Raw genomic sequence first — 25,710 nt, 5'->3', positions numbered from 1 at the left:
AGAATCCTTGCCTCAGAGTTGGCTTCTGGTGGAACCCAAGTCAAGCCAGGTTGTGAGGCCCATCTTTGAGTGCTACTCAAAATGTGGGCTGCAGATGATTTGTGACCTGTTTGTCACCTGTCTGATACATTCAGAAATTGAGCTTAAAAGTTTAGAAACTGGGCTTCTCTGGTGGCGCACTGGTTGAGAGTCCGCCTGCCGATGCAGGGGACATGGGTTCGTGCCCCGGTCCGGGAAGATCCCACATGCCACGGAGCGGCTGGGCCCGTGAGCCATGGCCGCTGAGCCTGCGCGTCCGGAGCCTGTGCTCCGCAACGGGAGAGACCACAACAGTGAGAGGCCCGCGTACCGCAAAAAAAAAAAAAAACAAAATAGAAACTTCTACAGCAATTTGATGTTGCTATGATATTTAAGTGTGGTGGTTTTATGTTTTACACACACACACACACACATACACACACACATGTCTATGACAAATTGGAAAAAACAAAACCAAAAACACTCCACAGTTGGAGAAGGCACAACTTTAAATGATGGCATGAAGACCAGTGGATGGAAGAACAGTTAGGACAATTTTGGTTAGATATGAGAGAATTTTCTAATTCCCCACAGTACCTAAAAATGGAAAGATTTCCTGTTGGTGGCAGTCAACACTTGGGAAAAGTTAAGCCCACTTGGTTGGCTGGGCTGGTGAGACTGTAAAGAATCCTTGAGTTTGAGGGCAGATCTTTCGTTTTAACAGATTTTACTACTCTGCCTTTATGAAACTTGAACAGTAATTCACCTCTTTCTATGAAAGAAAAGATTAGTAAAAATGAAACCAATATATGGTTTGTATTCCTTAATACAGGCTGACTCTCTAAAAATCATAAGGGTTTAATTTTAGTTGATCCTGTTCTGATCGTTTTTGATATATCGTGAGTTCCATTCCAACAGCCCTTCATATTTACAAAACTGAAAAACTGGCAACTTTAGGTAGTGGGACTGAATCTTTTTTTTTTTTTAACACTAAGATATCTCAACTAGTGTTAAAATACTAAGTGAAAAGTGTTATGAGATTTCCTGGTGCGTCACTGGATCTCAAGAACAAATAAGTCGTCTCAGTACACAACGCACTAAGGTGAAACCAGAGAGAAAGAAAACATTTGCCTTGCAGCTTCTGAAGAGCTGTACTCTCCTTGGCTGCTCCTCTGAACCCTCAGGTCAGGGGGTTTTTGCCTACCTCTACCTGAACAGAGGTCTCTCTGCTGATTGGGAAAGCTTGTGGCCAGATTGGAATAGGAAGATTAACGTGGCACTCAGAGCTGAGCTCAATGCTGAAACCAAGGGATCACATGTCGCTGCAACCTTAAAGGGCATCCTAAAATCAACAGTAGGCAAATGTGGCAATCAGTAATATTTAAAGCTTCCTTTAAAAAGTTTCAAAAAAACGTTTCCAGTGGTTCAGTCACTCAGCCTAATACATGGACCCAAAGGGACGTTTTGGAGGACAGCGGGAGGGTCCTCCATTGTATGGTGGTGTTCAAAGGCAATGGCCCTGGACTCAGATGGCCTCAATTCAAATCCCATGTCTGCCTCTTACTAGGCCTCTTACTCAGATGGGCTCAGTTCAAATCCCATATCTGCCTCTCAATGTTTTTAAGGCTCAGTTTCTTCTGAAAAGTGGGGATAATGAGAGTATTTTAGAGAATTGTTATGAGGAGTAAATAAGATAATGCATGTCAAGTGTTTATTGTTTGCTCATAGTATCATACATTCAACGTCATTAAAAGCCTTCCAAGATTCCCTCCTAGCAGGAAACAGATAGAACCTTATGTAAACGGAAGGGGTCAGCTGTGTTTGGATGGTCAAATTGGTTTGATGGTTTGGGGAGGGAGAGATACTGGGAGGGATGAAAGGAGGAGATCGGCTGGGCTAGGGCACGGGTGCACGGTCCTACTCGGCCACGCCCCCCTTTCCCCAGCCCCCGTTGCTTCCCCTGCACCCTTGATCCTCCTCCCCCTCAGCTGGATCTTCTTGCTTCCTCTTATCTGAGAGGTCAGGGCTTTGCCTTGAGCTTCAGAAAGGTAATGAAGAGAAGAGCGACTTATTCTCTCCTGAATTCTACTGAACGAATCTTTGGAAGACTAGAGGGTTTTTCTACATTGTAATCTTAACTCAGTGTAGAAAAGTGAAGGAGGATCATATAAGGAGAGTTTTGGTATGTGTGTATTAAACGGGTGGTGGTGTGGATGGTGGTGGTGTTGGAGAGTGGACATTGAGAGCTCTGTGTACAGCACCTTGACTGCGATTCCACCTTGATTTGGGGAGGAGGTCCAGAACCTTTTGAGGACCTAGTGGTCAAATTCATTATATTTACATTCATCGTTATCATGGCTCTTCTGTGATCCTTGAACAATAAACGCATGAAGAGCTCTTGAACGCAATTCCTAACTGAAGTAGCTTTCGAATAGGGACTTTGTTCTCTGTGCTTCTAGCTTACTGCAGGTTGCCGGCCCTCTCTTTATCTGTTTTTATTTTGTTTTCAAAAGAATGATAACACCCATCAGGGCTGCAGCTGTTCAGTTGTCCAGGGCATTTCATGTCGGGTCCCATCGGTTGAAATCCAACTTGAAATCAGTCTACTCATTAAGGCATTTGCCCTGTCCGGGTGGCATCCATCTGGAGGGAGGAAGGAAAGCCTTTTTTTTTCTTCCACAGAAGTCCAGTGTGGGTTAGTCTACCCCTACCCCTGTTAGGCCAGCTGATGCTTTCCCTTCTCTGAGGGTAAAACTGAAACATGCAGGATGTTGAAATGCATCACCCCGCTGGGTGCAAGCATGTGTCACATGAAGCTGCAAATCCGCTAGTGTGCTTTTCAACCCCTGTACTGCCTCTCCTTCTCCTTATCTCGGAAAGGAACTATTTTTAGTTCCAGATGCTGGAGCTACTGTGATTCAAAACCTTTCAGTCACTTTCTTTGGAATGCTGATGAGTCAAAACCAGAATGATTACAAAACTAGAAAGATTTTACAGAAGCAGGCATCCCATAATATGGGGAAAACATACAAAAATAAAAGGTATATGATATCATAAAAATTTTTCTAGAATACAGGAAACATACCAGCAGTAAGAAGGTTTTAGTCTCATTTTTTAATGTAGAAGAATAGTTTGGAACAGTTAAAAGGAATATAGTTCACCCAACACACCTATTTCTATCTGTTTCAAACTCATTCTTTCCACCTTAAGTAAACTGGGGGAGTCAGCTGTGTTAGGATGGGCACATTGGTTTGATGGTTTGGGAAGGGAGGGATATTGGGAGGGGCGAAAGGAGGGAATTGGCTTCTCTGGTCAGCTGGTGGGGCTTGGAGCCCTTGTGGATGAGGCTGAGGGTCATGCCCAACAATGCACTGTGACACCAAAACACCAGGGGCGCTCTGTAACATCTGGCTTCCTGGATGCCTTTTGTGAAGTACCCAGGTAGAGCATTTTTACTAGGTTATAAAAGTAGAATCCTTTTTACTCTAGGTAAGCTTTTTTTTTTTAAACCTAAGAGTGGCATTTTCTATTTTTAGTAATGAACCATGTAGCCAGTAAAAACTTTACTCTTTTACCCAAAAAGGAGCATGGTTAATCCCAAAGGCTTTTTAAAGATCAGCCTGGATAGTACTTAACCTTTAATCAACCAATTCTCTAGCCAAAAAGCATCTGCCAACCCTAGAATACTTGGCTGTTTTGCATAAAATAGCGGGATGAGTAGTGACAATTTCCCAGTCTTTCTCACTGATGCTCTTGGGTCAGCACCACACACCACAGCTCTGCTCAAAAGTCGCAAGCTTTTTTGTATCCTTGCTTGGGTGGATCAAGAATAACGTAATGGAGCATATATTCTGTGTATCTTCTCATTAACACAAATTGAAATAAAAAACAAAATCTGGTAGGGTATAATGAAACCAACACCCTCATTCAGTGCCAATGGTATTGACTTTAGAAATAATTTGGCAATATGTATCCAATGCTATTAAAAGTTCTTTACTTTTTCATCCCAATTCTTTGCAAGTATTCTGAGGAAGTAATTTAAAATAGGGAAAAATTGTACGTGCCAAGATATCCTATGAAATGTTTTAGTAAAAAATGTATATAACCTAAATGTTGAATTAGGGCAGTGGTTAAATAAATGCGTATTTGATGTAATATTATGCAGCCACTGATTCAATACATATACCATGTAAGTAAGCAGACAAAGCCACGATATATTAAGTGTAAAAGGAAGGGTACAAAATTGAATATACAGTATAGGCAGAACTATTTTCAAAAAGTTTTATAGAAAATTATCCTGGATTGCGGGTGATGTTTTAATATATTTTAATCATTTTATATAAGGTCATATAGAATATATGATAATAAAAGTAAAAAGTAAAAGAAATGGCCTTTGTGGAGCAGGCAGAAAAATGTCAAACCCGAAGCCTTTTGGTTATTTCATTGTGTGGGAAGCTCACACGTAAGGCTCCTCTCAGCTCCATGTGTGAGCCAGGAAGGCTAATCCTGCTGAAGGTCGTCTTGGAAATGGCCTCATCAGCACACAAAAGCAGAGACAACCATCCTGCCTTCCAGCAAGGATCTGAGAAAGAACCAAGTCTCCTATTACAACTACTGCTCACACCTCTCTCCCCTAAGACAGCATAATTCTCTCTCATCTATGTTTCGGTCCAACTTACACTTTCATTATTCATTTAATTTCACTGCTTAAATTGACAACAAACTATGACAAGCTACAGAAGCTACTTTTTTATACTAGAAATGCATTTCATAGATGATTAATGTTGAACAAAATTTGGAAAATATTATTTACAAAGCATACCACAAAACCTAAACCATACCAAACCTGATATAGTGCAACTTTACAAAATTTATTTAAATTTTGGTTTATTTGAACTTTTTGCACAAGGGCTTTTATCACCTCTTCTTTGCTTATCGTACATTGAGAAAATCCAAGTGGGTATCCTTCATTTTTAACTCAATCTTTCCTATACCTATTCCTTTGTAGAGGAAGGATCTATATCTTATGATATAGCTTTTTATATATCCAACCCATGATTACTTCCAATCAATTGTGATATTTTAGTGTTTTATAAAATAATTCCCCACACTACACATCCATATTGGTAACAAAATCAAAGAGCACATGCAACTACAGAATTCACCATGGCAATATTTATGATAACCTGCACTGCCCAAAACCAAACTAAAAATCTCATTCCTTTTACTTCCTCGGCCCTCTTCTTCAGACATATCTAATAAAGCCTTTATCAGTGGCCACCATCTTACTGTTTTCTCTTTCACTCCTCTCTGCCCTTGATCCAGAGAAGGAAAGTGCATGGACTTCCCCTAGATTTTGCAAGACATTAGGTCATGCATGCTGCCCACAACAAAGAAGCTTCCTAGTGTGAAACCACAAAGCTAATCGTGACCTCAGCACCCCCAACTGCAGCAAAAGGAGAGGCAGAGGCCAACACCGATTCAACGCCAGCCTGAGATCAAACGGTGTCCATTTCTCAAAGTCAGGCATGATTTCTTTCTCTATTCACAAGCTTCAGCCCGTGGTGGGAGAAAAACGCTTTCTTCACTGCACCCATTATTATTCTCTAAACATACAACACCATAGTTAAGAAGTCCAGGTGAATTGAACTTTGCTTTAAATATCTGTTTTTCCATTCAGTGCTGATTCTGAGAATTTCGGGTTCCTTTCCCAGCCCTCACGGATCCGTGTAAGGGTCTTGTCTATACACGGCAGGATGAGAATGAACTTGATCACCAGCACCGTGCAAGGGATGATCAGTGCTATCACGTAGGCTGAAGGAAGATACCAGATGAGGCTTGAAGGACTGAGGAATCTCTTTCCGCCATACACCAAGGTGTGGGCTGTGCACAAGATCAGGGTCAAATAACCCAGTTTGGACTATAAGCAAGAAACAAAAACATACATTAATACTGTTTACACTGTAAGCCAATGAAGGGTATTTGTCAAAGCCACAGGTTTTGAAACCTGTAATATTTAGAACACTGCTAAGTCCTGAAAAAGCATTAACTCTCCTTCAGGATAATCAGTATATCATTTAAAAAAAGACTGTGCTGGGCTTCCCTGGTGGCGCAGTGGTTAAGAACCTGCCTGCCAATGCAGGGGACATGGGTTCGAGCCCTGATCTAGGAAGATCCCGCATGCCGTGGAGCAACTAAGCCTGAGCGCCACAACTACTGAGCCTGTGCTCTAGAGCCTGTGAGCCACAACTACTGAGCCCATGTGCCACAGCTACTGAAGCCGACGCACCTAGAGCCTGTGCTCTGCAACAAGAGAAGCCACCGCAATGAGAAGCCTGCACACCACAACGAAGAGTAGCCCCCGCTCGCCGCAACTAGGAAAGCCCGCACGCAGCAATGAAGACCAAAAAAAAAGAAGAAAAAAACGCAGCCAAATAAATAAAAAGACGGTGCTTGCAAATGACATGGTGGTTTCATCTTAACCCAACTGGGAAAGATTAGGTTAGGAAAGATTCCCAGGAGTAAGTTCTTTTGCATTAGAATAAATAATGTACCTTCTTCTTCAATGGTAAAACTCTTTCCTGAATCACCTTTTCTGGAGGCCAGAGATGAGTAAGATACAGTATGTCCTCGAGAAGCGCCACATTAGTATATGTTGCCGACTAAGAGCAGACGCTAGCTACATTCTGTCGCAATAAAGAGCAATTAGCAAACTTTACTTTTGGTTAGTTGTTTGTTTTGGCCTAAATATAAAGCTCAATGTTTATTTCTGTCTTAATGTCTTGAATAAAGGTGTAAACATGAGAAAATGTTGACTGCATTTGGTCCCTGGGAGAAACTGCAAGACTTCTGAAATTCAAATTGTTCTATAAAGTTCAAAGCTGATTTCAGTTACTAATAGTCTATTCTGTTATACTGGTTCCCAAGGAGCATGCATCAGAATCACCCAGAGGGCTTGTGAAAACAAACTGCTGGGCCATACCTGCAGAGTTTCTGATTCATTTAGGTCTGGGTGGGGCCTGGGGATTTGCATCTAACATGATCCTGGGTGATGCTTGTGACGCTGCCGCTGCTGGTCCAGGTACCACACTTTGAAAACCACTGGTCTGTAAGATTAGTTACCAGCTGCTTTTAATGAGGTATCTGGTGGTTGATGTGTGGAAAATCTGGTTTTCCCCCTTACAGACCAGTGTTGAATCTGGTATGATGACACTCTAGCGTATCTTGCTTTGAAGGTTTTAAAGATTATTTCATTATATGCCTTTTCATATCAATAAGTCCATATTCTAAAGTTGGTTTTCAGAAGTAGAAATTTTGTGTTTGGGTTTCTCTCCACCTTGCACCTGGTACATCTCCACACACAGAATTTAATAGTAGTTGGTGCTTTTCACTCTATACTCTTAGCTGTGGCTCTGGGAGTGGTCAGGAATCTTGGCAAGGGATGCCCTGCTAGGAAATTAAACCATTATGGAATCTGCCTTTTGGTACTAGAGTTTAGCATTTTCTAATTTGAACTTGTTTCAGTTGCTATTTTTCTGAGATTGCTAGGGAACTGATGGAGTTAAATGAAAATTTATGCAGGGTATGAGAGAAAAATGAGAATATTTGTAAAGCCAGAATCATTTTGCACTGGAAAGTAGATTAAATTGTGAAGTCTTTTACCTGGACAAATCGGAACTCTCTCCAGTTGACCATGTTGCTAACTGATGGCAAGGAAGTGATTCCCAGGAGTACAAACAGGAAAAATCCAAGCATTCCCATAGCGACATATGAATCGCTGAGCCAGGCAGTAGAGGTACTGAATGGACTTTCTTTCTTGGCTATTGCCTAAGAAAAGTTATAAGCAATTTTTTAAAATTCCATTTTTTACCAACTGCCCAAACTTTTAAGGGGATGAAAAAATACCTCTGCATGGTTTCTTTGCTCGAGGAAAATTGTATAACATTTCTTAACAATCACTGAAAATAATTACACTTAGAAAAATACACTTAGATATTATATTTTTTGATAGAAAAAGTAATTGGTTCTATTGGGACTTTATTATGATAGTTGACTCGAGGAGTTGCATAGAGAGTTTTAATTGACCCTATAAATCCTAAAACAAAATAAACATTTACTTAAACCTTCTTTACCATACGGCTTCTTGTTTCCCAAGCAAAAATTGGTGTTCTCAAATGATTACATCAGGATTCTGTTTTCCTGCTTTATATGCTGATTATTCACACACATGAAGTTTGAGTTCTTTCATGTTTTTTATGTTGTAATATAGCATCAAGTCTGTTGAATCACATCTTGAGAGAAATCTGGCCCCTGTAACATGACTCTTACCAAGGACATCCCATGTATTTGTTAGGGAAATAATGTAGAGAAATCCACAGACCCAGCACTTTGAGACTGCAGTAAGGTTGATCAAAATCAATTATTTCCAAACTAGAACTGATGTATAGAACTTCCTCCGGGACTGCTTTAGGACTCCCTGAGCTGATTCTCTCTGAATATTTTGACTATACAGAATATAGTATTTGACATTTGCTCAGAATTGTTTAGTTTTCTAGTTATTGAGGACAGCATCCCACAAGTCAAACATTAATGGAGTTATAAGCACCCTTTTGTGAATTTGTTTACATTCCTATGACACATGTTTGGACAGCCCCCTCACTTATAAGATGGTTGGTTTTGACTTCCAAAAGGAAGTAGCATGCATAAAAATAGAAACTTGAAAACACCTTGGCTTCCATTTATTGAAGTAACTCAAGTAGGTTCATTAAGTTTTCCTGAGCCTCCAAATCTGTTAGTTTGTCAGTATCTCAGTGAGTCCTGGGAATACAGATATGGACCCAAGTGGACCTGGGAATCTACCTTTCATTCTCAATAGATGTATGAGATTTCAACCAGATTTAGTAAAAAACAAAACAAAACAACAAACCCCTCAAAACAAACATGAGGTGTCTAATTATAGCTACTTTAAAAAATAAAGATGCTTAGAAGACTGATTTTATAACTGTGAAGTGGAATATGATGTAGCAGGATTGCTCTTTGATTTAAAGAATAGGAGAATACAAATGAGTAGAGATTTACCTGAGCAATGGTTCTGTTGGTCATTGTCCATCGTACATAATAACGAATAGGGATCACAAGTGTGTAGAGGACATGAAGGAAGGCAAATCCCAGTGCTATCAAGCCAAGCTGCTTTCTGCAAAGCATCCAGTGGTCAAGCCAGTCTGGGAATCGGCGGTATTTTGTACCTCGGTACAGCTGCAGGATGGCCGCGATAATACCAGGGAGGTAAACCAAGGCCAGCAGTGTAAGTGCTGCTACTGGAAAGACACGATTTGGAATAGAAATAGCCAGGCGGAGTGTCCTATCTTTTTTTTCATAAACATAAGGGTAGATTACTTCTCTTATTACACAGTAGAAAAAGAAGAATACACACAGAACAGCAGACAAATAGAAGGGGAACTTCCACATTGGAAATAGTTGCAGTGGGTAGTTTTCAATTTCATTGGCTGCCATGAGAGATCCTTTATCCAATGGAGTAAGTCCAAGACTGCGAACAATATCCATTACTCTTTGCTTGGCTTTGCTGTCATTTCCGCAGACAAACACCTGGGTTAAAATAATTCATTTTGTATTTATTCTTTCTTTAGTAATTATTTTGAAAGTCTGTATAAGCACTGTGCAAGACAATGCCATATGGTAGTTAACTGCTTTTCAAACAAGGCTGTAGAAAGGACATATTTAACAAGATGATGGTTTAGACTTGCACATGTGTATTGGATAGTTAAGTACCAGGGTTTTAAGTTGAGAGTGGCCATAAGCATATCACACTGATATGAAAAGACTTGGTTCTCCACAATGCAAACAGTTTGATCTCTCTTCTGTATTCATGGGTGCCATATCACATATGGATTGCTTTTAGTCTCTATGAATAAATGGAACCCATTTCATACAAGGTAATGGGAGTGGAAGGGATACCCATCAACAATTTAGCAGTGTTATTTTCTAGTACTGACAAGAGGGCTCCAGAGACTGACACCATTGGGTTCCATCAAGCTAAAAGCTGAGGGCACAGAGAGTGTTAAATAAATCACTACAATTGGTTACCCTACTTGGCCAAGCCCAAGAAAGTTATTCATGGCACATATTAGCAGAATGAAGTGTTTTCTTTTGGAATTATGTTTTGGAATCTTTGATGTAAGCACATATTAAAACATTCACTTTTTAAAGATGGAGTGTAAATTTATCACTTAATCTTACCTGCCGACTTGCATCCAGTGCCCTTGACTGGAGAGCCCAGGCTGAGATGGTGTTAAATGCTTTTACCACATGGGCTCCCGGCACCAACTGAGCAAGGTACTGTGCATTCGATTCTGGATACTGCTTGATTTTGAGGTTGTTGCTGACGTCGACCAGTATTTTCCCATTGAGAACCTCAGTTAATTCTGTGAGAAAAGCGTAATGTTCCCTGTGGATTGCTATGATTATAATGTCAGATTTCTGGGCCGCTTCTGAGTAGCTCAGGACCTCTGCACCGTTGGGCAGCAGACTGGACATCCGGGGGTTTCGACTTCCAAAAACAATAGAATAACCACATTGGAACATTTCACGTCCCAGTGATTGTCCAAAATCTCCAGTTCCAAAAATACATACAGTCTCTTGCTTCTCTGAAGAATTCATAGTGAGAAGAAGTACATCTGTAGTTTTCTCCATAACTGAAAGATAATAGTGCAAACACCCAACAAAATATGAATGTTCTGGGAAAAATTAATGAGAATTATATCCAGGAAACAGTGATTGACTGATGTTGTTTGAATCTTTTACTGAGTTATCTCAAGCGTATTCCCTACAAAATTTGGAAGGAGTAAAAACTGTCTCATATATTCTCATATGTCTTTATTTTTTTTGAATTTTATTTTAATTTTTTTATATAGCAGGTTCTTATTAGTTATCTATTTTATACAAATTAGTGTATATATGTCTCATATGGCTTATTAACAAAATCTTCTATTGGATAAAGAAATGCAGTAAAAACCCAAGATGCTTACTGGTTGCTGTCTTAAACTATGGACATGTATCACAATGATACTGCATTTATTGAACACTTAACAGTTCCTGAAGTTCTCAAGAGCAAAATCTGACAAAGAATGCAGTAATAAAGAAATTACAGACCAATTCATTTATGTTTAGTGATACAAAAATCCCAAATTAACCAACAGAATCTGGCAACCTGTTAAGAGACAGTGCATATTGATCAAATGGGATTATTGTAGGAATGTAAAGATTAGTTCTATAAATTCAATATTAGAAAATCTTAATAGAACTCACCATATTAGAAAATTAAGGAGAAAAATGTGGCCATATTTATGTATGCTAAAAGATCAAGAACCTATATGTCTCCAGAAATATATACAACATTGTAAATTAACTATACTTCAATAAAAAAACCTTAAAAAATTGATATTTATTCTTGATTCATATTTAAAAAGGAACAAATAGATATTTCCTTAACATACAAAGTATCTATTTAAATAGCCAAAGTATCTATCTAAATAGCCAGTTGGAAGAAAAAGTTTAATCTATACCTCACACTCCTCCCCAAGGTAAATTTAAAATATATTAAAGATTTAAATATATATATATTTTAAATGGAACTATAATAGAACTAGAAGAGGCCATGGAGAATTATTTTATAACCTTAGAGGGGAAAGGCCCTTTTCCTATTTCACAAATCCTTGAAATCATTAAAGAATAAAGGGACAAATGTGATTACATAAAAATAAATAATACCTGCAAAGCAAAAAATCATGATAAGTGAAGTCACAAGATAATCAAACTGGAAAAATATTTTTAACTCATACAAACCAATAAAAAATATGCCCATTAGACAATAGGGCAAAAGAATATGAGATGCTAGTTCATCCTAGGGAAATATGACTTTTCAATATAGTAAAAGATTTCCTAATCTTACCCAAAGTAAAAGAAATGCAGGGTAAAACTAAACTGAGATACTGTTATAAACCATGTGATTGTGTTGCTTTTTAAGGTTTTGAAATTTAAAGATCTTGAAGTTTTCATGATCTAATAAAATAATCTAGGATACTCTCTCCACTTACAAAGAATATTATTTCTTCCTTCGGTACTGGATTTTTCTCAAAAAATTTTCTCTTCCCAATATTTAGCATTTAATTTAAACTTTTAGTTAATCTTTGTGTGTGTGTGTGTGTGTGTGTGTGTGTGTGTGTGTGTAGTCTTGTGTTCAGTGATGCATCCTCAGTGCTAAAAAAGAGCACTGCCTGTGATGGACCAGGCACTTCTTGATAAATATTTGTGGGATCATATTAGAAGGGTGGAATATCGCAGCTGGAAGCAGCGGTTTCCTCTGTGTGCCAGGCACAGCATGAGGTGCATGATGAGGAGGAAGCTGAGTGAGTACAGACTGAGCACTGGGAGTTAGGGAGGAGTAAGGTGAAGCAGAGAAGTGGGGGAAGGTGTGGTAAGGACATTGCTTCTTCCATCCAAATGGGTTTAAAGTAAAACTTCGTGAATTTGATGTGGAATTTAAAACCAGACCTAATCACTCTTCCATTCCAGAATGGTGAATTTCATGCAGATTGTAGAGCATATGAAGATTGCACCTTTTCAATAGGATTTCAGAAATTTGCCCTTTCCATTTTAGCCCATGGAAAACACCTGTTTTTTGTTTGTTTTTCTTGAAGTATAGTTAATTTCCAATGTTGTGTTAGTTTGGGGGTAAGCAAAGTGATTCAGTTATATGTATATATATGTATATATATATATTCTTTTTCAGATTCTTTTCCATTATAGGTTATTACAAGATATTGAATATGGTTCCCTGTGCTATACAGTTGGTCCTTATTGTTTACCTTTGTTATATATAGTGGTGTGTATATGTTTTTTAAATAAATTTATTCATTTTATCTATTTATTTTTGACTGTGTTGGGTCTTTGTTGTTGTGCGCGGACTTTCTCTAGTTGCGGTGAGCGGGAGCTACTCTGTTGCGGTGCGTGGGCTTCTCATTGCGGTGGCTTCTCCTGTTGCAGAGCACGGGCTCTAGGCGTGTGAGCTCAGTAGTTGTGGCTCACGGACTCTAGAGCGCAGGCTCAGTAGTTGTGGCGCATGGGCTTAGTTGCTCCGTGGCATGTGGGATCTTCCTGGACCAGGGCTCGACCCCGTGTCCCCTGCATTGGCAGGTGGATTCTCCACCACTGCGCCACCAGGGAAGCCCAGTGGTGTGTATATGTTAATTCCAAACTCCTAATTTGTCTCCCCCGCCCCCGCTATCCCCTCCCCTTTGGTAACCATAAGTTTGTTTTCAATGTCTGTGAGTCTATTTCTGTTTTGGAAATAAGTTTATTTGTATCATTTTTTTTTTAGATTCCACATATGTGATATCATATGATGTGTGTCCTTCTCTGTCTGACTTACTTCCCTTAGTATGATATTTGCTTTGTCCATCCATGTTACTGCGAATGGCATTATTTCATTCTTTTTTTATGATTGAGTAATGTTCCATTGTATAGATATATGTACCACATCTTCTTTATCCATTGATCTGTTGATGGACATTTAGGTTGTTTCCATATCTCGGCTGTTGTAAGTAGTGCTTCTGTGAACATTGGGGTGCATGTATCTTTTCAAATTAGAGAAAAGGAATTCTTACCTGAGCTTATCTGAAGGTGTGTATCTATATCAAAAGCAGACCATTCAGACATTTGTAAGTAGTCAGAAGTCATGGAGAAAAGGGACAAGAAATACAAGACTTCTCTGTACTTCCACAGAAACTCTTTGAATAATTTAATTAAGCACAACAAGTGAATCATTTTATAAACTAGCTAGTGACTGATATCCTGAACTTTATCAGAGTAGGAAATGACCTTATATGGGAAAGCACCTGGATATGATCAGGGCCTATCATATGGAAACACAGCTGTCCCTTTGAAAAACTCTTAGCAGCATCTACAAATGCAAACTAGTGTAGCAAATTCTATTATATTGCTAACCAGTTAACAACTAATTGTTATAACTCAAACCCTGAACTGATGAATGATGCCTTAATTTTTCTACTTCGTAGAACTAGTTTGTGAGTGTATTGACAGAATACCAGTGTGCCCGGCTATTCCCTCACTTTTTCTCCATTCTTTATCCTAATATATTATTTTTCTATCTCCTATATTGGGATGAACATTTGCAAGCAAAATATAGATTTGACAAAGTTGCCTGTGTCCTGAAATGAAATGGATGATGTCTTTACTGACATATTATCATTTGGATTACCTTAATCATTGCAGAGAGAGAGTCCAGAATTTATTTTGACTGCGTGGCCCCTATATTCATCTATTCTAACCTGTCATAAACTTTTTTTTTTAAAAAAAATGAAGATATTAACTACACTACACTAGTATTTTTTGCTCCACTTACTGGCCATGTGACCTTGGGTAAGTTAAACTTTAAAATGAGAGATCTGTAGTACCTACTCTAGAGGCATTGTGAGGATCAGATGAATTAATGTATCTTAGAACAATTCCTGAGACTTAGTAACTACTCAATAAGCTGGCTATTATTAGGAGAGTATTTAATATGCTATAATTAATTAATCAGTCTATTAATGATCTAATTAATGTAGTCTTTATATAAATTCTATAAATTAAGGGTTAATTATGCTTCTATAACTGTGATTATTGGAATATATAAAATTTACCTGAAATAGTATTCAATAATTCTTGAGAAGCTTCTGCTTTCCCCACTTCTTCCTCATAAATAAAACCTTATATAAAACGGCTTCAGAGCATATGAATTTATCAAAACACAGATGTAAAAACAGCTCAAGTATGAATTTCTCTCATTTGTAATTCTTTCACATTTTATTTTAATATTTCCCCCTTAAAATGCAGCTTGGCAATCCAATATAACACACTTGGGCTGTTATCCCAAGCATTAAAATTTATTTTCCCTCTTAAATCTTCAGAGACAAACTGAAGGTACAAAAACAGTAAGGAGATATTAAAATATCACTGGTGGAGTTAATAGAAAGAAATACAGTTATTCCATTGTGCAGTTAGTTACTCCGTATCAAGTTATAGAAGTTATAAGGTTGATAATTGTGTCACACACATCTTGAGTTCCACTTTAAATCCTCCTGGTTCTATTTCCAGTCCTTGGGCAATAACTGAGCTCTGCTCTGTTTCCACTGCCTGACAGAGGCTCACTTTGGGGCTCTAGATCTTTTAGCTCTTGATCCTTGTCCTGGGCTTCTCTGATACCTGTGCCTGTTTGGCACTCAGACATGTACAGCCCATGGCCCCATCGTAGACAACGGGGCACAGGACTCCATGGATAAGTGCTTCCCCTTTCATCTTCTGGAACACAGTTCTGACACATTTCATAAGGCTCCGATGAAAGTCCCAGAGGAATAGAGTACCACTCATCTGTAACAGTGGCCGATTTAATGGGCTCTTGTCCTCTCTTTCCCATGTTCCCTGGTTTAAGCCCCTTGCCCTTCACTCCTGTTCCCTGGAATCACTTCCGTAATAAACTATCTGCACACAAGCCTTTGTCACACTCTGCTTGCAAATCAACCCAGGATAATACACTATTTTGATTATTATTATTATTATTAATGGTAGAAGAAAAATGATCAGACCTCAGGTTACAACTGGGATGATGAAATAACATGGAAAAACTAAAAAAGTTAGCTAAGGGCCTCCCTGGTGGCGCAGTGGTTGAGAGTCCGCCTGCCGATGCAGGGGATACGGGTTCGTGCCCCGGTCTGGGAGGATCCCATATGCCGCGGAGCGGCTGGGCCCGTGAGCCATGGCCGCTGAGCCTGTGCGTCCGGAGCCTGTGCTCCGCAACGGGAGAGGCCACAACAGTGAGAGGCCTGTGTACAGCAAAAAAAAAAAAAAAAAAAAAAAGAAAAGTTAGCTAATTCTTTGGAAGAATTTGATTCAGCACTCTTGGAAAAAATATCCTGAAAATAGATGTTCATGAAAATGAGATGTATGCACACTGTAAACCACAAGGGAGATCTCATTGAGGGTGTATTTTACAGTAAGTACTAGGTAAAGAAGGAAGTTACAATCATTTCAGACTATTTGTAACTCAAAATAACTCCCATGTATAAACATGGATTTATGGAGGTAGTAAGGTTTCTTGTTCAAAGACTTGGAAAAAAACTTTCCTAGTCCTGTTTTATTCATAGATGTAGGATGGAAGGAATAAAGAAAATAAGAAAGGTGGTAAACAGGAAGCGGAGTTATTAAGGGAAAGTTGGGGTAAGATGGTTATGGCATAGTGGTCTCCTCTCCTTCCTTCAGCACTTTCCAAACCTGTTATATAACAGGAAGCAAAGCAAGACAACCCCCTGGTTTGGAAAATCTCCAGGTTTTGCCTCCTGTGGAAGCATCTCCTAGAGAGCGAGGCCAAGACAGGCAAAGTGACCCCGCAAGAGTGTTTATATAGAGATTGGCAACCAATGATGCAGATGCAAAGGTGGCAGAGACAACTGTGAGGGCCATGGTAGCAGCCACCAAGAAGCATAAACGTGAGTGTGTGTATGTGTGCACGCGCATGTGCGTGTGTGATGAAGTGGTACTGGTGTGGGTCATGTAGAGTCTCGCCCATCAGGTCCCTCTGTCTGCAGAGCCCACCCGGGGTTCTGGGAACCTAAGGCAGCATTCCGCTGGATGTTCCCAACTAGGTATCCCATGAGAATGTTAGGGCCAGTCTGGTTTGTGCTTTTACTTCTCTCATCTCCCAGAGGTCAGAGGTCAGAGAGGCCCAGACCAGTTCCATCTTTAGAGGATTCTAGCATATGAAAAACATGGAAATGTCCTAACGGAATACAAACATTTCACATTTTAAACGCTTGTATCTAACAAGCAAAGAAACCTTTTTATTTAAAATAATTATAGATTCACAGTAAGTTTAAAGCTAGTACAAGAGGTCCTTGTGCATCCTTTATCATTTCCCCCAGCGTTTACATTTTATATAGCTAGAGTACAATATCAAAACTGGGAAACTGATATCAGGACATTGGGTGTGTATAATTCTCTGTCATTTTATCCCTTGTGTGGATTCAGGTACCCACTACTGCAATCAGGATGCAGAACTATTCCATCACTACCCCTTTATAGTCATACTTATCCCCCCTCTCTGTCTCCAGCCCCAACCCCTGGAAGTCATTACTCTGTTCTCTACTCTGTAATTTTATCATTTTGAGAATGTTATATAATGAAATCACACAAAATGCAACCTTTTCATATTGGCTTTTTTTCACTTAGCATAATGCCCTTGAGATCCATCCAAGTTGGCGCATATGTAAATAGTTCATGTAAATAGTTCGTTCCTTTTTGGTGTTGAGTCCATAGTATGGACTTCTTCATTTGGTAGTTTGCTACCTGAATGTCCTATTTGGAAATGTTGCAACAGCGTTACAAAATCTGCATGTTTTAAGTGCTTATACTTAACAAGTCAATGCTATTAAATGCTCGGGCACCACCTCCTGAGATTCTGAATCAATTGTTCTGAGGTAGGGCCCAGACATCTGTACTTTTAAAAAACCAGACCAAACAGATCAGTTCTAAAGAGCATCCAGAGCTGAGAACCACTGGAAATGGGAAAAGATAAGGGTATCTTTTTTGGAAAGAGATGGTGAGGGAAAAGGCAGAGGGAGAACAGGCTGTGGATGAGCTTGTAGGGGGATGCAGAAACATTTCACCTGCTTTACAATTTCTTCCTCTAAGTAACCATTGGCTGGGTCTGATAGCCTAGAATTCCTACTTTTATGAAAACTGGAGGCAAAAAAAGAGTGTGTAGGCCCCCTGTGGGATGCCAGACACAAGACTTGGTAGGCTTTGCTCTACAACTCCCTTAAGGAAGCTTTAATGAGTTGTCTTCCATGAGCCACAAGTTGTAGTTTGATCAAATCCAGCCATGAATCTGCTACAGTCACTCCTTCATAGCATCTCTCATACGGTGCCAGACAACATCCCGTTTACATTCGGATGAAACCAGTATTAAAGACATTCTGCCCCTTTCTCCCTTTGAGAATTCAGCTTTGAATTCTGAAGCGATTGTTCACACAAGGTTTTGAACTCCTCCTACAGTACCCTCTCCGGACAACCCCCTGCCCTCCATCAGGGTTGTAGCACACAAGTCCAGTGATCTGGCCTGGCACCTCCAGGGAGTCAGAACACAAATGACACTTTTAAACTCTATACGACGTGACAGGATTTTTCATTTTAATTTGATGCCTGTAAACAGGGATTTTTAAAATTCCTTCCTTCTGTTTTATTATCCCTTCTGAATTTCAACCTGAAAGCCCTAGATGACTTGACAACAAATTTGTAATGAGCTGAAGCCCATCAATCAAATGTTTCTTTTAATCACCAGGCATAGGGGCAGGATGGAGTTCTGCAACTAGGCCAGGCTTCCTCTGATTCAGAGCATTTGTTTTAATATATCCCAGGGACAATTGGAAAGCAAAAAATAGTAAAAAAAAAAAAAAATTTTTTTAAACCTTACAATAATACATGAACCCATCCAGTTTATTCACTGAGCTATTTCTGTATTTAGTGAGATCAAGTCTCTTTAGGGAAAGCAAGCATGCTCACATTTAAGCACATATTCTTCTACTAACAGGTATATATTACTGTAGCAAAATCAGAAGCTCTTGGTTTAAAAAGACCACTGATTGTAGTTTACAAAAAATGTAATGTGCCCATAATTAATGGAGTTTTCTAATTTGTTTGACAGTTCCATCTTCAGTCTATATATGTTATTTGAAAATATAATAGTACATTTCTTATTTTAGCCTTGTAGTTAGAAGTAGCTCTGTCAGTAATAGCTATAGACTAACATAAATCTATAAATCTATCATTTAAAGCTCTTAATCTAAATAAAGAAACCACTGCAGATTGGTTGCTGAAAAATTGATTAATTATTTCAATTGTTTTGGGAGAAAATGTTATGTATCTCATAGCACTCTAATTTACTGATGCTTAGTCTTTATGCTAGCCAATAGAATGACCTAAAAGGAAACTAATCTTAACTTGTACAGTCTGATTAAATCACAAGAGGATAACTAAATATAACCTTTACATTAATATTCTATGGGGATATATATCCACATGAATTGCTAGTAAGTAAAACTAGCCATGACATGCTGCAGCTAAGATGATTCTGTCAGTAACATTTCACTGCCACCCAATGAATACCAGGAGAGCAAGGTAATGCAGAGCTATATTATCTATTTTAATTGTACTTTAGGAGAAAATTTATTTATTTTAAATATTGGTTCTTTGGTGAAATTCTGGTCCAACTAAAAATCTTTAATTAATACGTGTTTTAATACGTGTTTTCACAGTTACATCTCAGCTGCATCTGTCAAGATAAATGAAGATTGTTTTATGATTCCCTGGCTAAGAATTTTACCATGTAGGTTTATTGTCCCCTGTCTAGGCTAGTTAGTTCATTTGATTAAAGCTGGGGCTCATGACAGCAAGGTCAGGGATTGAGTCATGGCTGAGTTAATTTACCTTGACCTCTGTTTGCATTCTAAATCCTGAACAGCTTATAAATCTGTCGTTCACCAAAGATTCAGCATGAGAATCAGGACCTGGATTGCCACCATCAGAAAAACAAGTCTATCTCACTGACTGGGTGGCATTTGACTCGTACACAATACCTGAGCATTTACTTATTTTTTTTTCTTTTAAGTAGTTTTTTAATTTTTTTAAAATTTATTTTATTTATTTATTTTTGGCCGCGTTGGGTCTTTGTTGCTGCCCACAGGCTTTCTCTAGCTGCGGTGAGTGGAGGCTACTCTTACTTGCGGTGTGCGGGCTTCTCATTAGGGTGGCTTTGCTTTGTTGTGGAGCATGGGCTGTAGGTGTGCGGACTCAGTAGCTGTGGCTAGCAGGCTCTAGAGTGCAGGGTCAGTAGTTGTGGCACACAGGCTTAGTTGCTCTGCAGCATGTGGGATCTTCCCGGACCAGGGCTCGAACCCATGTCCCCTGCATTGGCAGGCGGTTTCTTAACCACTGTGCCACCAGGGACGTCCTGAGCATTTGCTTATTGGGTAATTTGGTGATCACAAAAACCCACTTAATATTTAGTATCCATTAGTGCATTTTGTTTTTCTCAGACTGCTGTAGTCAGAGATATTTAGGAAGTGATTTGATCATTTCAGAATTAACTTTGTTTAAATAAATTTCCTGTGAATAGTTGTTTATCCTCACCTTGAGGCCACTGGGAATTATCTCAGTATTGATAACTGCCAACTCAGTTTGGAGATAGAGCAGTTTTGCTGTGGATCTGATCCCATTCCCTGGCCCCCAACCCTGCTGATGGGGTGACTCCAATCTGCTTCAAAGCATCTCCTTAGCATTTTTAGAAATCTCCTAGGGGGGGTTTACATGTCCTGTATATAGTCTCCTTTATCTTCTTTTGGGTACCGTTTTCTTATATTTCTAATTTGACTCTGGAGGCAAGGACTCCCAATGGCCAGAGTATGTCTAATGTTCGCCAAGACCCCATGAGCTTGAGCTGCGACCATGATCTGGCCTTTCAGCTGCTTCATTTCTTACCCCAGGAGGGAAAGTACCCTTGAAATGCCTTTCCGCTTCCTGTATTATACTCTGATATACAAGCCTGAGAGCCGTGCTGGTTGATAAATATATTTTAGTGAAAGCAGCTCCTTCTTTTTAAGTCCTAGGTATTTAATTTCAGCTCTTTTTAGTTGTGTGGTATGACCAGAGCTGGCTTGCCAGCTGAAAGTTTGAAATCAGCCATGTTGGGAGTTTTCACACCATGGAAATCAGCAAATGCTGTAATTCAGGACATTATTTTTGCCTTAGAGAGCCATTTACCAGCATACCACTGACTCTTTCTCTGTCTCTCATCCCCTTCTCCCCAAGACTCTGCCTGTGACCATGGAAATGGAGAAATAATTGGACTGACAGGATGATATACTTTCCCAATCCTGACTTTGTACTTTAAGCCTTAGAATCTCTTTCCTTAGAGGCCTTCCTTCTAGGAAGGCTCCTAGGTTCTTAATGATAACAGAATCCATGTGGCTTCCCTTCCTCAACAAATGTTCCAGACCCTCTCCACTGCACACATGGAGTTAACACGATTTTGGCTGTAAGTCTGACACCGCTAGACCCTTGGTTCCCTCAGGGAGATAGATACAGGGACCTCTTTGTGTACCATCACCCCCAAACACATATCTTCTAATTTTCCAGACATGCATTAAAAAAAAAAAAAGCACAGTTTAGGATCTCAGTTGAAGATAACCATTATTAACTGCAATGAACCATTTACCAACTTGCTAATTGCTTTCTCCTCAGCCCCCTCCCGTATCTCATATCACCTAAGTCAGGGCAATTGAATAGGATGAAGAAATCATTTTAGTACTTGGGTACTGGAGAAGAAATAACGAGAAGCATGATCATTTCTATAATAAGAATGATTTGCTGTAACTTAGTTCTTTTGAACTGTTCAATAGGCTTCATTTCTTATGCCATGCCTTCAGGTATTAAAGAAGGGCTCAAGCGTTTTACTTAAGTTAAACTAATTAAAACCTTTAAAAATTCAATATTCCAACTTTCATGACCTCAGTTAAATGCCTTAATCTCATTATGTCACTCTTTAAAATGAATTAAACTCCAAAGTATTATAGTTACAAATTTATTATGAACCTTACCCAGGATAGCAACATAATGGGGTTACTAAAATGAGAAGAAATACCAAGGTTGCTGCAATTTCTTTATCCTTTTAAAAATAGTTATAATAATTTCCACTACTTACTTTATATGTACTGTACAGCATACAGCAATCTCATGCTTCTTCCCGAAGGGCAGGACACTTTGACCCTATTAACTAGTACAGCTCAGGGGGCATCCATGCTTATAACCTCCTATGTCCATAATGATAAGCATCTTTCAAAAATAAAAATTAGTGTTATCAACAATGTCTTAGTAGGATTGCATGTTTTTTGACAGATTTATTGAACAGCCTCTCTGAGCCAGGCACTGTGCTATACAAGAGGGATAAAGTGATAAACTTTAGACTGACCTTGTTCCCCAGGGGCTCCCAAGTTGGGGAAGATATAGACACATAATCAAACTGCTGCAATACAACGTGTGAAGATGTTGCATATACAGAGGAGGGGAGCTATTCTGCCTGGGAAGTAGGACAAGAAAGTTTACCAAAGTCTGTGCATAATTGCTTCAGCCACTGCTTAATTTGGGCTCAAAACTGTTTCCACACCCTGTAAAATGAGAAGTATAGATGAAAGATGTATAATCAGTGTGGACCATTAGCCACGCCCTCCTATTCCCATGCTTCTCAGTGCTTGTGCCATCACCAATGAAACCCTGGTTGGAACACTTGGCCCTGTGCTTGATGCCATTTTTTTTCCTTCAATATTTGGAGCTAAGGTAAAAGAGATGTGTTCTAATAACCCCTCTCTAAGAGGAGTGCTATATAGTTATATTAAGTTACCTTTTAGCTTTCTTTTTTTTCAGAATTATAGTGCTGACTTTTCAAAATTATCCTTTGCACGCAATTTACCTTCCTTATAAGATGAAAAGTGAACTTAACTTCATCCTGACATGAAGACTGATCATTTCAAAGAAACATACTTTCCTCAAAATAAGTTTTCAGAAGTATGCAACCATCAAAGTTCAGTATGATAAGGCTTTTTTACACATGGCAGACTACACTCTTCTAGAACAATGTGGAGAAGCATTCAGATTAGGATGTCATGTCCTGCTTAGGTAATTAGGGTGGAAATGCTTCTTTGAGTAAAACATTGCATATTTTTTGCAGTGATGTATTTCTGAAAGATGATCTTCGTACAGTGCAAGCATTCTTTGTTCCTTTTTCCGTAATGATTTTGGAAGAACAAATTGCTTACGTATGTTGGCCAAGTATGTTTTCTTACCATACATTGTTTTCAGCATTAATTATCCGTTAGTTATTTACTTAGCTCTATTCCTTCCAGGTCTGATTTCTTCTCAACAAAAGAACAAGTGTTAATTCACATCATTTTGGAAATGACCTAAAAGTCATTCAAAATTCATGGTAGGTTGAATACATCATGTGGACCTGTTCATAGTTAACTGTCTTCATAGTTAACTAGTGACCCATTCTCTTTGGATGTGCAGAGCACAGAAGGACATACAAAGCACAGTCAAACAGGTGACTTCAGAGGACTTGTAAACTTTATTTCTATTACTTCTGGCCTAACTACAACTTCAAAAAAGATCCCACACAGAAAACTTCACTATCCACAGCCTGTCCTAGATTCTTAGAGTAGGAATTATAGGTAGATGTAGTTGCAGACACTTAACAATTGACTTTCTCTTCAGAGGACAACCCAGAAGAAACCTACAAGTTTCCCTGGCAAGTCTTCAAGTTTGAAAGGTGATTATATCCTTTTTTTTTTTTTTTTTTTTTGCTAGCAGATTATTAACTTTGTGAAGATTTTAAAAGGAAATAACTTTTAAATAGCAGTTGACAAAAGATGCAAATGACTTATAAAGATAACTGGATGGTGAGGATCATGAAACACTGGATGTGTTTCTAAGGGTGACTTCAGAATCAACTACTCAGGAAACTTTAAAAAGAGAATCTACACTCTTTTAATAATGTCATGAATAATGGTAGAGTGACGTGAGGTGGTCCTTCAGGAGATGAGGAAATGTAGAGTGACTGTTCAGGATTTCTTCCATTTTGGAGTTCTATGACAAATGAATCGATTTTTCTTAAAACTGTTCAGAACAAGGCTCAAGGCTTAAGGTCTTCAATGTATGAACAGGCTTATAAATCATATTTGGTTACTTTGAACAACAGTTAGCAAGCTTAAGCAAGGCAGGAATCCGAAAATCATTCTCAAGTTAGGGGTCAGGTCCCAAACATGCTGGTTTCTGAACCTTAAGTTGCCGTGTGAACTTCAGCAGCACCATAAATGTTGCCAAATGGACAGAGTGCTATGACCCAATTTCTCCATACACATGTTCCATTTCCTATACAGCCTTGAAGCCAGATAAATAGGGAGTGCTTCATCCTGCTTTCTGGGTTGGCAGTGTTTGCCATGCAGGTAGAATACAGGCAGGTAGAATTTCATACCATGCTAAATCAAAGCATCCTGAAAAACTCAGGGCCTTGCAAAAGAGTTACTGCTTCAAATAAATGTGCCATTTTATAAAATTACACCTACTGTATCAGAAAAAAATGTTCTTTCATATGAGTGACATTTATATGACTGCTATTTATAGGGAATAGGACATTCTCATACAGCAAGGCTGAAGAATTGGTTTGGAAAGCTGAGAGTATTCTCTGAATGATAAATGTGGTACAAGTCTAGATACTCAGTGGGGAAAGACTATCTCTTCACAGCTGGGTAGTTTCCCTATAAAAGTGAAACCTGCATTATTATGAAGAAAGTAATTACTTGGTTACACTTATAGCATTGATGAAATTTTCAGTGTATTTCAAACCTGCAAACATCTTTAGTCATGTGTCTTCACCTTGTTAGAGGTGGATTTTGTGGCTGCTCTGGTCCAAGAGCCTTTTATTTTACATGTGTGGAAACTGAGGCTGAGGTACTGAACTTCTAATTAGAACTAGGAATAGAATTCCCCAATCCACAGCTGCCCTAGTCTCCATCCAATTCACTTTCCCTTACACCAGTCATCTTTGAAAGAAAGTTTCTAAATTACTATCCAGAGGGAAAAACTACCTTCCAGCTGCCTCTGGACAAACAGGGAACCAAAGGCTTTATTTACTCTAAACGATCACATTCCAAACAATATTTCTCTGGAAAAGCAATCACTAAACTGCAGAAGGACATTGGAATCAAGATCAAGGATGGAAGCGGTTGCAGATCTCAGGACACATTTTCAGCTCTTGGTCAAGAAGCGGACTCAGATCTAGATTGCCTTTATTCAGAAGTAAGATACAGAGAGGAATCCAAACCTCCAAGTCTTCTTCGGTCTCGTCTGCACCCCCGGGGATGAAAGGCTAGGAAGCAAGCCACTTGTTGAACTGCTTAACTCATCTGGCCACACCCTTGGATGGCCTTGCACCTTCTTCCCAGGGTGAGCAGGTTTGCGGAGCGGGGTCCTGGAAGCAGGGGTTCGAGGTGGGCGGAAGCTGATAAGGGAGGGGAGCCCTGTGGCGAAAGGTACAAGGCGAAGGCCAGCAGCAATGTGACCCACCTGCGGGAGAGGTGTTTCCCAGGCAGCTGTGGTCCAGCGTGGCTGCTGCGGGGCGCGCTGAGTGCCGAGCCGAGAGGGGACGCTGTGTGGCGTTCAGGCTCGGGGCTGCGGTTCGCCGCTCTCGTCGGTATAAGAAGCCGGAGAGCGGAGGGAGGGGCCCACTAGATTGCGCAAGAGAAGCGGTGAAGAAAGCAAGCGTTTCCAGGAAGAGTTCAAGCTGGGAATCCCGGGCAGCTGGAAAGACCAGAAATTCCGGTGCTGCCACTGCCGCTATTGCTTCAGATGTTGCTGATCTCTGGCCAGCGGGGGTTTTAAAGCGTTTTCCCCAAACCCCTCGGGATATGTGCATCCCAGGCAGATTGAGGCTTGGAGAGGCTGAGGAGGACCCCTTTCCTAAGGAGCCAGAGGGGCCGCTCTGAATTGCTGAGAAAACACCACCTGATTTAG

The 25,710-nt window shown here is 39.6% G+C and overlaps 1 protein-coding gene across 4 annotated transcripts; it reads right to left on the bottom strand.

Moving 5' to 3' along the window:
• Nucleotides 1-1,986: 1,986 nt before the first annotated feature.
• On the bottom strand, nt 1,987-25,397 carry STEAP4 (STEAP4 metalloreductase). Of its 4 annotated transcripts, XR_014295021.1 has the most exons (6): nt 25,264-25,397; nt 10,276-10,730; nt 9,097-9,624; nt 7,681-7,845; nt 6,573-7,124; nt 5,854-5,938 (listed from the first exon to the last, which is right to left on the bottom strand). XR_014295021.1 is itself a non-coding variant. In XM_082632654.1 (5 exons), the coding sequence occupies exons 2-5, from the start codon at nt 10,726-10,728 to the stop codon at nt 5,675-5,677; spliced, it is 1,410 nt and encodes a 469-aa protein (XP_082488780.1). In that variant the 5' UTR covers nt 10,729-10,730; nt 25,264-25,397; the 3' UTR covers nt 1,987-5,674. The 4 variants fall into 4 exon arrangements, 3 of the variants coding, with proteins under 3 accessions (XP_082488780.1, XP_082488781.1, XP_082488782.1); XM_082632654.1 differs by lacking the exon at nt 6,573-7,124 and having other exon boundaries at nt 1,987-5,938; XM_082632655.1 differs by lacking the exon at nt 5,854-5,938 and having other exon boundaries at nt 5,960-7,124.
• Between the last annotated feature and the right edge of the window lie 313 nt (nt 25,398-25,710).

Source organism: Mesoplodon mirus (assembly GCF_964341445.2).
Source record: "Mesoplodon mirus genome assembly, chromosome: 9".
NCBI classification, from domain to species: domain Eukaryota; kingdom Metazoa; phylum Chordata; class Mammalia; order Artiodactyla; family Ziphiidae; genus Mesoplodon; species Mesoplodon mirus.
Note: the sequence above shows the minus strand (reverse complement) of the source record. Positions and strands in the feature narration are given on the sequence as shown.